Source organism: Chiloscyllium plagiosum, chromosome 43 (assembly GCF_004010195.1).
Source record: "Chiloscyllium plagiosum isolate BGI_BamShark_2017 chromosome 43, ASM401019v2, whole genome shotgun sequence".
Lineage (NCBI taxonomy): Eukaryota > Metazoa > Chordata > Chondrichthyes > Orectolobiformes > Hemiscylliidae > Chiloscyllium > Chiloscyllium plagiosum.
In genome coordinates this window covers 2717014-2732903 of record NC_057752.1, presented here as the reverse complement: position 1 = coordinate 2732903, position 15890 = coordinate 2717014, and the positions used below count along the sequence as shown (strand labels likewise).

The 15890-nt window shown below is 44.6% G+C and overlaps 1 protein-coding gene across 5 annotated transcripts in view; it reads right to left on the bottom strand.

The window, feature by feature from the left end:
• The window catches only part of LOC122543290 (RNA-binding motif, single-stranded-interacting protein 2-like), a 241062-nt gene that overhangs the window by 74345 nt on the left and 150827 nt on the right, over positions 1–15890 (bottom strand). For all 5 annotated transcript variants that reach the window (XM_043681793.1, XM_043681796.1, XM_043681792.1 and 2 more), the window contains exon 4: positions 971–1062. In XM_043681793.1, coding sequence (XP_043537728.1) covers positions 971–1062 — 92 coding nt within the window. The remainder of the gene's footprint in view (positions 1–970; positions 1063–15890) is intronic.

The window sequence follows — 15890 nt, the reverse complement described above, 5'->3', positions numbered from 1 at the left end:
ATTCTCCTGTTCCCTGGATGCTGCCTGACCTGCTGCGCTTTTCCAGCAACACATTTCCAGCTCAATAAATACCATACCTGGTGAATTAATTGATAGAATCAGTTTTACCTTGGGCAGGCCATGGAGAGCAGAGGTGGGTGAGGGATCTCTTGTAAGAACTCTCCAGAAGAATGAGGGAGGGAGTCCAATGACGCAAAGCTGTTCCTGGTCACTTGTCGCTAGGCAACTAGGCAGTCACTAAGTGCTTGAGTTTTGAACTTGATCTCACAGTCAGTGAATACATGCATCTTGACAAAGAATGAACGAGGGGAGGGAGTTGGCGGGGGTGGGAGACCACAAGATGTAAGAGCAGAAGTAGGCCATTCAGCCCATCGAGTCTGCTCCACCATTCGATAAGATCAAGGTTGTTCTGATCATCCTCAACTTCACTTTCTTGCTTTTTCCCGATAACCCTTGATTCCCTCACTGCTTAAAAATCTGTCTCAGCCTTGAACATACCACATAGCCCAGCATCTACAGCCCTCTGTGGTAAAGAATTCCACAGATTCACTACTCCCTGAGAAAAGAAATTCCTCCTCATCTCTATCTTAAATATGCCACATCTCATTATGCCCTCTGGTCCTAGACTCTCCACAAGGGGAAATAATCTTTCTACATCTACCCTGTCAATTTCTAAGAATCTTGTATATGTCAATAAGTTCATCTCTCATTCTTCTAAATTCCAAAGAGAACAGGCCCAATCTACTCAATCGCTCCTCATAAGACAGTCCCTCCATACTTGGAATCAATCTAGTAAGCCTTCTCTGGACTGTAACCAATGCTAATACATCTTGTTTTAGATAAGTGACCAAAAAGAAAATAACTTTTGATAGGACTGGCAACGGGATGGGGGAATAATCATCTTCTGCAACAAAAAGCGGTCAGCCTAAGCAGCCAGTGCTGCTTTACAAGTGCAAGAGTGTGCACTTACCTTTGCCATCTGAGCCTGCACCCCACTGGACTTCAACGCAGACACTGCCTTCTGTGCAGCAGCAGGACTATCGAAATCCACAAACCCATAGCCTTAAAAAAAAATCCAACAGCATCAATACAAGTGATTCAGTGGCAAACTGGACTTGAACAATCATTACAGCCGGAATCGCACATATGAATGGCAGAGCCATTCAACCAGGGCCTAAAAGATTGGCGCAGGTCGGTCTGAGATACCAAAACAAAACACAGACACGCATATACACAACCTCTCCAGCCAGTAAACATGCTTTGGCAATAAGATGGGGCCCACTTGAGGTTCTCACTCTCCAGCCACTCCTCCCCCCACATTAATTTGCAGGGCAGCTTTGAAGCAATGTTGCGTTTGCGCATGCGACCTTGCTCTGGTACTGCTTGCCAAATTCTGTGTGCACAACTTTGCTGCGATACTGCTTGTGCAGGCTCTGGGCAAAATGATGCCCCCACCCCAGCTGTGCCCAGTGTCAGTGGTGGTGCCTGCATATGCCTGGCGCCAGTTGACCGAGACCATTGGTGTGATGAGCATGTCAAATGCCATTTAGTGAAGTCCATTCCCTGGTACATTTCCCATGGCAATGCCTTGACCAATCAGAGTCGACTTACCTGGTTTGAATTTAAACAAAAGTTTGGCAGTTAACAGTTCCCCAGCGCATTCTCCATGGCAAGACCTCTACCAATCAGAATCTGCTTGCCAATCAATCAGCACCCTCTTCCCATGCTGTATAAATTGTTGTTCACTTTGAAATGTGGCATTCTTGCTTTTGTCGCTCAATGAGTGCAAGGTGGAAATGTTTCAACAGCATGTCTGTTTTGACAGCAATACTCAAGTACTTTTTAATCACTGAAGGAATCCACCACCTCTCCCCTCAGTTCATTCATGGTATTTTAAGCTGGTTGTGCAGGTGGTGTTACCTTCATAACAATTGATTGTTGTTACCCTGGTAGAGACCAGTGAACTGAGGTAACTGTTTGCCTCCCAGTGCTACAGCAGGTAAAGGCAAAGCCCAGGATATGTGCTATCGACCCAGGCTTGTTCGAGTCCTGTGTGGATCTGAGCTGCAGCGAAAGTTGGTTTCGGGAGAGAAGACTGATTGCCAGAGAACTTGTACCAGAGAACATGCCTATGTGCAATTTTAGGATAAAACAGGATCGACATTGGCCAGGATGCCACGTGCAGTTGAATGACCCGCCACACTTATTCTTGACAACAACAACTTGCATTCATATAGCGCTTTTAATGCCATGAAAAAAATGCTCCAAGGTGCTTCATGGGATCATAATCTGACCAGAACTTGACACTGAGCCATGTCAGGACATACAAGGACAGATGACCAAAAGTTTTGAGTGTTTTAAAAGGAGAAGAGAGGGGAAAGCTTCAGAGGAACTTACAGAGCATTGGATTTGGGCAGCTGATGGTGCAGCAGTGTAGAAGATCACAAGACATCGGAGCAGAAGTAGGCCATTCAGCCCATCGGGTCTGCTTTGGAAGGCCCAGGTGTGATTCCTCCTGGTTGTGGAATCAGATTGGGCATCGAGCCAGACCTCAAGGAGAGGGATGTCTAATCCCCATCCCCCAGTGCCCTTTGACTCTGGTTCCGACTCAAGATCTCAACACTGACAGCTTGAAATGCCAAGCAGCTTTGTAGTAGAAGAAATGGTTTATCAATTTAACCAGAACATTTCAGGTCTTGATTAGCATGGGTGAAAGGTCATCAGGAACGGAGAGGAGGGGCAGCCAGGTATGTGGAGTAGTGAGATCAGCCATGATTGTCTTGAATGATACAGCAGACTCGAGGGCCTGAGTGGCCTACTCCTCATTCATATGTTCATCGATATGTTGTATGTTCTATAGCAGCACGGTGTATCACTTTTCTTCTTGAAGAAGAGGAACCCTTTAGGAGAAGTTTGAACAGCAAATTCACACCAGGTAACTTCCCTAGCAAATGAGCAACTAAGACATATAAACAAAGGCTGAATTAGCCAAAGGCAACCCACACTGGCAATCCATAATTGACCTTCCGTGTCTTTTAGCTAAGAAGTTAGAATGGGCCTAATTCCTGGATATGGTCAGTGTAAAATGTATATTTTTATATATTGTGAGCAGAAAGAGTTTGGGTTTGATATAGATGATCCCCAACAATTTGCATTTTAACATTGAGAAATGCTCCATGGCACTTCACAGAGACAAAGACAACACAGGAACTGAGAAAACAGGAGCAGGAGTAGGTCATTTGGCCCTTCAATCCTGATCGACCATTCAAAATGATCATTGCTGATCATCAAACTCAGTCCCTGTTCCTTCTTTCTCCCCATATCCTTTGATCCCTTTAGCCTGAAGAACTATTTTATAAACCTTATAGACGTTTATAAAATCATGAGAGGTATAGAAAAGGTGAATAGCAGCTGTCTTTTCCCCAATGTAGGGGATTTCAATATTAGGGGGCATTTTTTAAAATGAAAGGAGGAAGATTTTAAAAAGACATGGGGGCAAGGTTTTGACACAGAGAGGAGTTCTTGTGTGGAATGAATTTCCTGAGGAAGTGGTGGACGCAGGTACAATTACAATGTTTAAAAAACATTTAGTTAAGTACATGAATAAGAAATGTTCAGAGGGATAGGGGCCAAATGCAGGCAGGTGGGGCTAGTTTAGTTTGGAAACATGGACTGGTTGGACTGAAGGGTCTGTTTCCATGCTCTATGACTCTACAACTGTATCTAATTTCTCCTTGAAAACATTTGATGTTTTGACTTTAACCACTTTCTGTGACAGACTTTCACAGGCTCCACGACTCTCTGGATGAAGACATTTCGCCACATCTCTGTCGTAAATAGCCTACCTTGTATCTGAGGCTGTGACCCCCAGTTCTGGACTCCTCAGTCATTAGGAACACCTTCCTGCATTTACCCTGTCTAGTCCTGTTGGAATTTTACAGGTTTTTGTGAGATCCCTCCATATTCTTTTAAACTCAAGTGAATGAAGTCTAAATGGATCCAGTCTCCCTACATATGTTAGTCCTGCCGTCCCAGGAAACAGTCTGATAAACCTTTGCTGCACTCCCTCCATCGCTAGAACATCCTTCCTCAGATAAGGAGACCCAGATTGCACACAGTACTCCAGGTGTGGTCTCACCAAGACCCTGTACAATTGCAGCAAGACATCCTTACTCCTATGCTTGAATATTCTTGCTATAAAGGCCAACATACCATTTGCTTTCTTCACTGCCTGTTGCACCTCACGACTTACTTTCAGTGACTGGTGTACAAGGACACCCACGTCTCATTGCACCTCCCCCTTTCCCAATCTATCACCGTTCAGATCATAATCTCTCTTCCTGTTTTTGGTACCAAAGTGGATAACCTCACATTTATCCACATGATACCTGCTATGGATTGGCCCACTCACTCAACTTGCCGAAATCACACTGAAGCATTTCTGCAGCCTGCAGTTTGGTTGTCAACCCAACAAAGAACATGTTAAGAAGGGCAGCCCAAATTTTGGCCCAACATTTCAGGAGATATTGGAGAGGTTTTAGGGAAGGAATTCCAGAATTTAGGCCAGGCCAATTAATGGCTGGATGAAGAGGGATGTCCGCACAGCAGGCCAGAGTCAGAGAAATGGCAAGGTTGGAGAGGGGGTTGAGAAAATCCACAGAAACGTTTCAACCATAGCAGTGGCAATTTTGAATTTGAGGTGTTTGTGGACTGGGAGCCAATGTCATTGAATTGTAGTGTCATTAGAGCACAGAAGGAGGCATTCATACCAGCTCTCTACAGAGCAATCCAGTCAGTCCCTATCTCCTGCAAGGTTATTTCCCTCAGGTGCCCATCCAATTTCCTTTCGAAATCATTCATCACCTCCATTTCCAGCACCCTTATAGGCAGAGAGATCTGGGTCATTGCCATGTGCTGCATACATATGTTCTTCCTCAGATTCCTCTCATTCTGCTAGACCTCCTCTGCACCCTCTCAACAACCCTTACATCCTTCCTCAGATGTGGTACAGAGTGCAGTTGGTTTAGCTCAACTAGCTGGATGGCTGGTTTGCAATACAGAGTGACACCAACAGCAGAGGTTCAATTCCTGCACCGGCTGAGCTTGCCAGGAAGCATCCCAACCACTTCCTTTACAGAGTCACATTGACCTTCAGGTTAAATCACCACCATTCTCTCTAATAAGAGAGCAGCCCTATGGGCTGGTAAGATTATGATGATTTTACCTTTACAGGCATGATGGATGATCAAACCTTGACATGCGTTTGGTTACAGACAGCAGGTTTCTGGATGAACTATGGAATACCAGTAACAGGAGGCCATTCAGCACCTTGCTACTTAATTTGATTGTATTTTACCTGCATTTATCTATCTCAATTCCACAACCCCAAGTGCTTGTACCTAGAAAAAAATCCATCAATCCCAGTTTTGAAAGTTTCAGTCGACTCCCTGAGTTTCCTTTTGGTTGGCGGAGGGGGAATGTTTCAGATTTCCATTCCCCTTTCTGTGAGGAAGTGCTTCATCACCCCTGAAACTGCTAAATTTTAAAGCTCAACCCCCAGAGGAAATGGTTCCTGTGATTGTCCCAATCGAACTTTTTAATCATCTTAAAACACCACAGGTCATCCATTAAGCTTCTGCATTTGATGGAATTAAGGTCTAGTCTATTCAATTTGTCTGAGTAACTTAATCCTTTCAAAGTGAGAGGTGGAGGCTATGAGGTCAGTCATATTGGATGTTGGAGCTGTTAAGCAGAGAGAGGACAAAGGTATAACCAAGACTTTCTATGTCAGATAGGTGGGTGAGCTGGAGAAGGTGGAAGTAGGGGAGTTTTGCAATACAGAAGATAGCAAATGCAGTATAATGTGGACAATTGTGAGGTTATCTACTTTGGGAGCAAAAACAGGTAGTTGGCCCCTGAATGGCAATAGATTGGGAAAGGGAGAGGTGCAACAAGCCCTGGGTGTCCTTGTGCACCAGTCGCTGAAAGTAAGCATTGCAAGTTCAGCAGGCGATAAAGAAGGTAAACGGTATGTTGGCCTTCATAGTGAGAGCATTCAAGTACAGGAGCAGGGATATCTTGCTGCAATTGTATCACGGTCTTGGTGAGTCCACGTCTGGAGTACTGTGTGCAGTTTGGGTCTCCTCATCCTGAGGAAGGGTGTTCTGGTGATGAAGGGAGTGCAACAAAGGCTTGCCAGACTGGTTCCTTGGATGGCAGGGCTAACGTATGAAGAGGGACTGGGATCGAATGAGGGATTAGAAGCAAAGAGGTTCTTCTGCAGCTGCACAGGGCCCTGGTGAGACCGCACCTGGAATATTGTGTGCAGTTCTGGTCTCCAAATTTGAGGAAATACATTCTGGCTATTGAGGGAGTGCAGCGTAGGTCCACTAGGTCAATTCCTGGAATGGCGGGACTATCTTACGTTGAAAGATTGGAGCGACTGGGCTTGTATACCCTTGAGTTTAGAAGACTGAGAGGGGATCTGATTGAGATGTATAAGATTATTAAAGGATTGGACACTCTGGAGGCAGGAAACATGTTTCCGCTGATGGGTGAGTCCCGAACCAGAGGACACAGCTTAAAAATAAGGGGTAGGCCATTTAGGACAGAGACGAGGAGAAACTTCTTCACCCAGAGAGTGGTGGCTGTGTGGAATGCTCTGCCCCAGAAGGCAGTGGAGGCCCAGTCTCTGGATTTGTTTAAGAAAGAGTTGGATAGAGCTCTCAAGGACAGTGGAATCAAGGGGTATGGAGATAAGGCAGGAACAGGATACTGATTGAGGATGATCAGCCAAGATCATAATGAATGGTGGTGCAGGCTCGAAGGGCAGAATGGCCTACTCCTGCATCTATTGTCTATTGTCTATTCAGACAATATTCACTGGAGTTTAGAAGAATGAAGGGGGATCTCATTGAAACTTATAAAATTCTAACAGGACTAGACAGGATCAAGGCAGGAGGATGTTCCCGATGATGAGGGAGTCCAGATCCAGAGAGGTCACAGTCTAAGGATATGGGATAGGCCATTTCGGACTGAGATGAGGAGAAATGTCAGCATCCAGAGAGTGGTGAGCCCTGTGGAATTTTCAGTCACAGCAAGTGGTTAAGAGCAAAACATTGAATGTTTTCAAGAAAGAGTGGCAGATGGAGTTTAATTTAGATAAGTTAGAGGTGCTGCATTTTGGGAAAGCAAATCTTAGCAGGACTTATACATTTAATGGTAAAGTCTTGGAGAGTATTGCTGAACAAAGAGACTTTGGAGTGCAGGTTCATAATTCCTTTAAAGTAGAGTCACAGGTAGATAGGATCATGAAGAAGGCATTTGGCGTGCTTTCCTTTATTGGTCAGAGTAGTGAGTATAGGAGCTCGGAGGTCATATTGCAGCTGTACAGGACGTTGGTTAGGCCACTTGTGGAATATTGCGTGCCACTCTGGTTTCCTTCCTATCAGAAGGATATTGTGAAACTTGAAAGGGTTCAGAAAAGATTTACAAGGATGTTGCCAGGGTTGGAGGATTTGAGTTATCGGGAGATGCTGAATAGACTTGGGCTGTTTTCCTGGAGCATTGGAGGCTGAGGGGTGACCTTATAGAGATTGATAAAATCATGAGGGGCATGGATAGAATAAATAGACAAGGTCCTTTCCTGAGGTGGGGGAGTCCAGAACTAGAGGGCATAGGTTTAGGGTGGGGGGAGGGGGGAGAGAATATAAAAGGAATCTAAGGGGCAACGTTTTCACAGAGGAGGGTTGTGCGTGTATGGAATGAGCTGCCAGAGGAAGTGGTGGAGGCTGGTACAATGCAGCATTTAAAAGGTATCTGAATGGACTGTATGAATAGGAAGGATTTGGAGGGATATGGGCCGGGTGCTGGCAGGTGGGACTAGATTAGGTCGGGATAGCTGGTCAGCATGGGTGGGTTGAGCCGAAGGGTCTGTTTCCGTGCTGTACATCTCTCTGACTCTATGACTCTAATGAGTTAGATATAGTTCTTTGGGCTAAACAGATCCAAGGATTTGGAGAGAAAGTGGGAACAGGGACTGAGTTAGATGATCAATCATGATCATATAGAATGGCGCAGCAGGCTCAAATGACCTACTCCTGCTTCTAAGTTCTTTGTTTCTATATGCAATTGAACGCTCAGCTCAGGATCAAACAGATACTGTGAGCAGCGGAAGGTTGGCCACTGCTGCAAAGCAGGAAGCTATCACAAGGCTTAGCAACCATGTTTGGAAGCCCCATCCCCAGGTAACTGATGCAGCCATGTTGGGATGATGTGGACCATCTAACTCCAAGTTAACGAATCAATGAGTTACTAGTGTTCACATACAGAAACCAGAGCAGGTGTTTTGGAGAGAGGTGATGTTAAACTGATGTACTCCAGTTAGGTCACCTTGGTTCCTGCAGGTGAGATGAGGGCATAGGGAGTGGTCCATCTACGGGTAGCCAACTCAAGATTCACCAGCAGCCAGTTAATATCTGTCACACAATCCTTGTATCTGTGGCCCGCAAATGTTTAACATTGCCTCTTAGAGGATTGGTTTCCCTTTGCGTAAAGTGATTTTGGAAAATAATGACTTTCAATAAATATCACAGGATGGATCCAGCATTGAAGGAGGCTCTTCACCCCCATCACGTGCATGCTAACTCTCCACAAGGGTCTGCCTACATTCTACTCAGGCCATGGATTTATTTTTGTTTTATTTGATATATTATTGTCACACGTACCTAGGTACTGTGAAAGATTTTGTTTTGCGTGTAGTACAGGCAGATCATACCATACAAAGTGCATTAGGGTAATAGAACAGAGTGAGGAATACAATGTTATGGCTGCAGTGAAGGTGCACAAAGAGTGAGATCGACATTAAATTTTAGATTGAAGAGGTCCAGTCAGAAGTCTGATTACAGTAGGGGATAAGCTGTTCTTGAATCTGTTGGTCTGTGTGTTTAAGCTTTTGTATCTTCTGCCCGACAGAAGAGGTTGGAAGCCTTTCTGACTCAGCTAGAAGTGTAGATGGAGTCAATGGATGGGAGGTTGGTTTGCGTGATGGACTGGGACGTATTCAAAACTCTGTGTAGTTTCTTACAGTCCTGGGCAGAGCAGTTACCGTACCAAGCGATGATGCATTCGTATAGAATGCTTTCTGTGGTGCATCTACAGGGACAGGGGCAGTTTCCAAAAAAAAAATGGGAAAACGAATAGAATCCCTTTGGATTCTCCTTAACCCTATTTGCCAAAGCTATCTCATGTCCCATTTTTGCCTTCCTGATTTCCCTCTTAAGTATATTCCGACTTTATACTCTTCTAAGGATTCACTCGATCTATCCTGTCTATACCTGTCATATGCTTCCTTCTTCTTCTTAACCAAAATCTCAATTTCTCTAGTCATCCAGCATTCCCTACACCTAACAGCTGTGCCTTTCACTCTTACAGGAATATATTGTCTCTGGACTCTAATTATCTCATTTTTGAAGGCTTCCCATTTTCCAGCTGTCCCTTTACCTACGAACATCTGCCCCCAATCAACTTTTGAAAGTTCTTGCCTAATACCGTCAAAATTGGCCTTCCTCCAATTTAGGACTTCGACTTTTAGATCTGGTCTATCCTTTTCTATCACTATTTTAAAACTAATAGAATTATGGTTGCTGGCGCCAAAGTGCCACTTTCACCTCAGTCAACTGCCCTGCCTTATTTCCCAAGAGTAGGTCAAGTTTTGCAATTTCTCCAACCGGTACATCTATATATTGAGTAAGAAAATTTTATTGTACACACATAACAAATTCCTCTCCATCTAAACCCTTAACACTGTGGCAGTTCAAGTCTGTATTTGGAAAGTTAAAATCCCCTTTCCGTAACAACCCTATTATTCTGACAGATAACTGAGATCTCCTTACAAATTTGTTTCTCTATTTCCCTCTGACTATTAGGGGGTCTATAATACAATCCCAATAAGGTGATCATCCCTTCCTCTTATTTCTCAGTTCCACCCAAATAACTTCCCTGGATGTATTTCTGGGAATATCCTCCCTCAGTACAGCTGTAATGTTATCCCTTATCAAAAACGCTACTCCCCCCTCTTCTCTCGCCTCCCTTTCGATCCTTCCTGTAGCATTTGTATCCTGGAACATTAAGCTGCCATTCCTGTTCATCCCTGACCACGTTTCTGCAATTGCTATGATATTCCAGTCCCATTTTCCTCCCCATACTCTGAGTTCATCTGCCCTCCCTGTTAGGCCTCTTCCATTGAAATAAATGCAGTTTAATTTGTCCCTGCTTTGTTCCTGCCTGCCTGCCCTGACTGTTTAAGTCGCTCCTTTTCCCAACTGTACCAGTTTCTGATTGATCTCTTTCCTCACTATTTCCCTGGGTCCCACCCCCTAACCGTACCATTTTAAATCCTGCCGAACAGCTCTGTCAAATCTCCCTGCCAGTATATTAGTCCTCTTCCCATTCAGGTGGGATCTGTCCTTCTTGTACAGGTCACTTCTATCCCAGAAGAGATTTCAATGATCCAAAAATGTGAACCCTTCTACCCTGCACCAAGCTCCTCAGCCACACATTCATCTGCTCTATCTCCCTACTCCTACAGTCACTAGCTTGTAGCAGAGGGAATAATCCAGATATTACGACCCTTGAGGAACTCCTTTTTAAATTCCTGCCTAACTTTCTATACTCTCCCTTCAGAATCTCATCCTTTTCCTTCCTGTGTCATTAGGTCCAATGTGTACAATGACCTCCTGCTGGTCCCTCTCCCTTTTGAGAACATTCCACACCCTCTCGGAGATATCCTTGATCCTGGCACCAGGGAAATAACACACCATTCTGATTTATCGCAGCCGGCCACAAAAAACATCTGTCTGTGCCTCTGACTACAGTCCCCTATCACAATCAATCACTTGAATCCTGACGTACCCCTCATTACATTTGAGTCAGTCTCAGAACCAGAAACTTGGCCTGTTTGTGCTACATTCCCCTGAGAGTCTATCATCCTCTACATTTTCCAAAACAGCATACTTATTTGAGATGGGGTAGCCACAGGAGACTCTTGCCTACCCTTCCTACCTTTCCTGAAGTTAACCCATCTACCTGACTGTATCTGCGGCTTTTCTCCCTTTGTATAACTGCCATCCATCACACCCCCTAGCTCTTGTAAATTCCTTATTGCCTCTAAATTGCCGCTCCAACCGACCCATGCGATCTGATAGGATTTTCACGCAAGGACACTTTCTGCAGACATAATCATCAGTAATATGGAAACTCTCCCTGAACTCCCCCATCTGACAGGAAGAGCATATCACTCTACTACAGGCCATCTTTGGACCTTAACAACCTACAGATCCAGAAAATAGCACTGTCTTATTGCTCAAAAAAAACCACTGCTCCAGACTAACTTAATATTTATGGTTTATACTTTTAGAATTTAATCAAGACAGATTTCAATAAAACATATAATCAAGAAAGAACCCACTCTACTCACTATTGTCGACTTACAACAAGGTTACACTTAAAAACTATGCACTTATCTACTCCTGTGCTGTGAGCTCTCCCACACAGGTTCCTCCAAGGTCAGCTGTGAATTTTGCTGTCTAATTTTTCTGAGACAACTCCCAAGTCCAGAGATACGTGAACTCAAACAGCAAAGGCAGTAACTGTGCAGATTCACTTCTATGTCAGGCAGCGGCATAGGTTTCTTTCCCTGACCATGTGGTCACTGCCTTTGTCTGTCTTCCTCCTTTTTAAAGTGGCATTTTGATCTGTTTTCCTCCAAAGTTCCAAAACAATGCAACAACACTTTCCAGCAGAGTCTCAGAGTTGCCAAATCAATCAGCAGCTGTCACAGACTACACTAATACACCCTCCCATCCCAGTTTGCGAACACATTTCAAGATGCAGAACCAAAAGACTTGTGTTTCTATAGCACCTTTCATGGCCAGCAGTATATCCCAAAAGCTCCTGGCAGCCAAATGAAGTAGTTTTGAAGTGTTGTCATCTGGAAACACAGCAGCCAATGCATGTACAAGCAAGCTCCCACAAATAATGAAAGAATGGTTCAATCATTGGGTTCCAGTAAGTGCAAAGTATCACTAAAATAGGCCATTCAACCTGTCAGGACCATTCCAGTGAAGTTGGTTGTGGAACAAATATTGGCTGCAACACTGGGCTTCATTCCCCTGTACATGTTTACAATAGCGCCATGGGATTGTTTATGCCAAGTTGAGAGAGCAGATGGGGCCTCTAAGTTTGAAGTCTCATCCAAAAGATGGTATCTATGATGGCACAGCACTCTCTTGGAACTGAGCTGGAGTGTCAGCCTAGATTTTTGTGTGCCAAATTCTGAAGTAGGACTTGAACTCACAGCCTTCTCTGACACAGCTACGAACTGAATGATAGCTCACCAGAAATATTTTCAATCATCCTCAGAGAACAAATCACCAGTCTCCCCTCCACAATCTGAACCGTGCCTTAAATTATTTGGTTGAATCTGCTTCTAGTACTGACCCAGAGGTCCACTGATTTAAACTTGTTCTATCTTGCTCCATGGTTAGAGAAATCACAGGATGGTGACGGTGCAGAAAGAGACCATTCAGCCCATTGTGCAAATGCAAGCCATCTGTAATAGAAACTCAATTAGTTTCAATGCCCTACCTTTTCCCCCACAGTGCTCCAAACATTCTCTCTTTGTGTACTTATCCAATTCCCTTTTGAAAGTCTCAACTGAACTTGCCTCGACCACACTCCCAAAGGCAGAGCATTCCAGATCCTAATCACTTGTTGCAACCTTTCCTCATGTCACCACTGCTTCTTTTGCCAGGCACCTTAAATCTGTATGCCTCATGTTTTCGATCTTTCCATCAATGGGAACAGTTTCTCCTGATCCACTCTGCCCAGACCTCTCATGGTTTTGAGCACCTCAATCAAATCTCCTCTCAGCCTTCTCTTCTCTCAGGAGAACAGCCCTAACTTCTCCAATCTACCCATGTAACTGAAGTTCCCCATCCTTGAGACCTCGTGAGTTCTCTGCACCTTCTCTAAAACCTTCACATCCATCCTAAATTGTGACTCCCAGAATATTACAGAATACTCTAGTTGAGGTCAAACCAATAATTTATAAAGGTTCATTTAAATTCTTTGCTTTTGCATTGCATGTTTTGATTTCAAAAGCCCAGGATTCATATCCTGCTTTAATTATTTTCTCACCGTGTCCCGCACCTCCAGTGGTTTTTTTTGCATCTAACCCCCCCAGCTACCACTGCTCCTGAAACCCCTTTGGATTGTATCCTTTATTTCACTTAGCCTCTCCTCATTCTTCCTACCAAAATGCATTACTTCACACTTCATCTGAAGTGTGAAGATTCCACCAGCCCATCTGTCTCCTCTTGAAGTCTAACGCCATCATCCTCACAGTTCAGAGCATTTCCAAGTTATCAGAAGTGGCAAAATGGTGCCCTGTACAAGTTAAGGTCATTAATACAGATCAAAAAAAGCAGTGTCCACATACCAAACCCTGGGGAGCTCCACTCTGATATATGCCTCCAGAGCAGAGAGGAAGAAGCTGTTCCTGCTTATACAAGAGAAAAAGATCAAGCGGGCATATCTTAATTTGCAAACTAGGCAAGGGTGATGTGAGAAGAAACATTTTTTCACTGAGCGAGTAGTTTGGGTCTGGAAAGGCACTGCCTGGGAATGTGGGGAAGGCAGGTTCCATTGAGGCATTCAAGAGGGGCATTGGATGGTTATTGGGATAGGAATGGGGTGCAGGGATGTGTGGAAAAGGTATGAGATTGACACTCAGCTTTAGAACCGGTAGAAGGATGGGCAGTAACAATTCTTTGATTCGGTACAAAAAAGCCACCATTCTGTTTCCAGCATTCAGCCAACTCTGTAGCTAGGCCACTTCTATCCCTGTTATTCCACAGGTCCCAACCCTGATGACAAGAATATTAATTGACCCTCTCAGTTACCTCATCAAAAAAACTCAATCAAGTTCGTTGAACATGATTTGCTTTTAACAAATCCATGCTGACTTGTTTTAATTAATTCATACTTGTCCTAGTGACCACTAAGTTTGTTCCCAGTTATAGTTCTGAAAAGCTTTCCCTCCACTGAGGTTAACTTGACTGCCTTGTAGTTGCTGGGTTCATCTTCATATCCTTTTTTGAACATGGGTACAGCACTGCCTCTGACCCCATGCCTGCATTGAAGAAGGTTTATGTCTATGTAACTTACCTCCACTCTCAATCCCTTGGCTTCTTCATATCTCATAGAACCCCTACAGTGTGGAAACAGGCCCTTCGGCCCAACAAGTCCATACTGACCCTCCGAAGAGTAACCCACCCAGACTCATTTCCCTATATTTCCCCTTCACTAACACACCTAACACTATGGGCAATTTAGCATGTCCAATTCACCTGACCTGCACATCTTTTGGACTGTGGGAGGAAACCAGAGCACCCAGAGTAAACCCACGCAGACATGGGGAGGATGTGCAAATCCCACACAGACAGTCGCCCATGTCTGGAATCGAACCCGGGTCCCTGGCGCTGTGAGGCAGCAGTGCTAACCACTGAGCCACTAATTGATCCTAATGCCCCTTTTATCACCCTTTGACTTTTCATGTGGCTATATAAGTCTCTTTGCATACTGTAGCTTTGCCGCTGTTATTTAGTTTTATATATTCCCTCCGAACTTTATCATGTCATCCTGGTATTTGGACATAGGAAAATAGGAACAGGACTGGGCCAGTCAGCCCATTGAGTCTGCTCCACCGTTCAATTAGATCATGGTTGATCATCTGGCTCAATGCCACTTTCTCGCACTATCCCTTGATATCATCAGTCTCCAGAAATAAATTAATTTCTGCCTTAAATATGCTCAATGATTGAGCCTCTGCAGCGTTCTAAAACATTCCAAAGAAGAAATGTCTCCTCGTCTCAGTTTTAAACAACCTACCCCTTCTCCTGAGATTATGCCCCCTGGTTTTAGACTCACCAGCTAAGGGAAGCATCTGATCTACATCCACCTTGTTGAGCCCTGTTAGAAGTTTGTAAGTTTCATTGAGATCACCCCTGATTCTTTGAAACTCGAGAGAATACAATCCCAGTTTCCTCAATCCCTCCTCATCAAACAATCCCACCATCCCAGGGATTAATCTGGTGAATCTCAGCTGCACTCCCTTTCTTGGGCCACTCGAATGAACTCTTCCCATTTCCTCCAAATCCAGTGGTTGGCCATGAGCACCCAGATGGGACCCAGCTACACCTGCCTCTTTGTGAGGTATATCAAACAGTCCCTCTTCAGTACCTACACAGGCACTGTGCCCCAAATCTTCTGCAGTTACATCGACGACTGCATCGGTGCAGCGTCCTGCACCCAGGCTGAGCTGGAGCAGTTCATCGACTTCACCCACAACATCCACCCTGCTCTCAAATTCACTTGGCCCATCTTGGATACCTCCCTCTCCTTTCTTGACCACTCCATTTCCATGTCTGGTGACAGTCTCCAGACTGATGTTTACTACAAACCCAGAGATTCCCAATAACTATCTGAACTACACCTTTTCCCACCCAGTATCCTGCAAGAACTTCATCCTGTTCTCCCAATTAATCCACCTCCACCCAATCTGCTCGGACGAGGAGACATTCCATTCCCAAGCATCCCAGATGTCCACCTATTTTGAACAACATGCTTTTCCTCCCTCTGTCATCCAGACAGCCCTTCACCACACCTCCTCTATTCCCCACTCCACTGCTCTAAAACACCTCCACTCTAAACACAGTAAAGACAGGGTCTCCTTGTCCTCACCTACCACCCCACCAGCCTCCGTATCCAACACGTTATCCTTAAATACTTCCACCAACTCCAACTAGACCCCACCGCCAAGAGCATCTTCC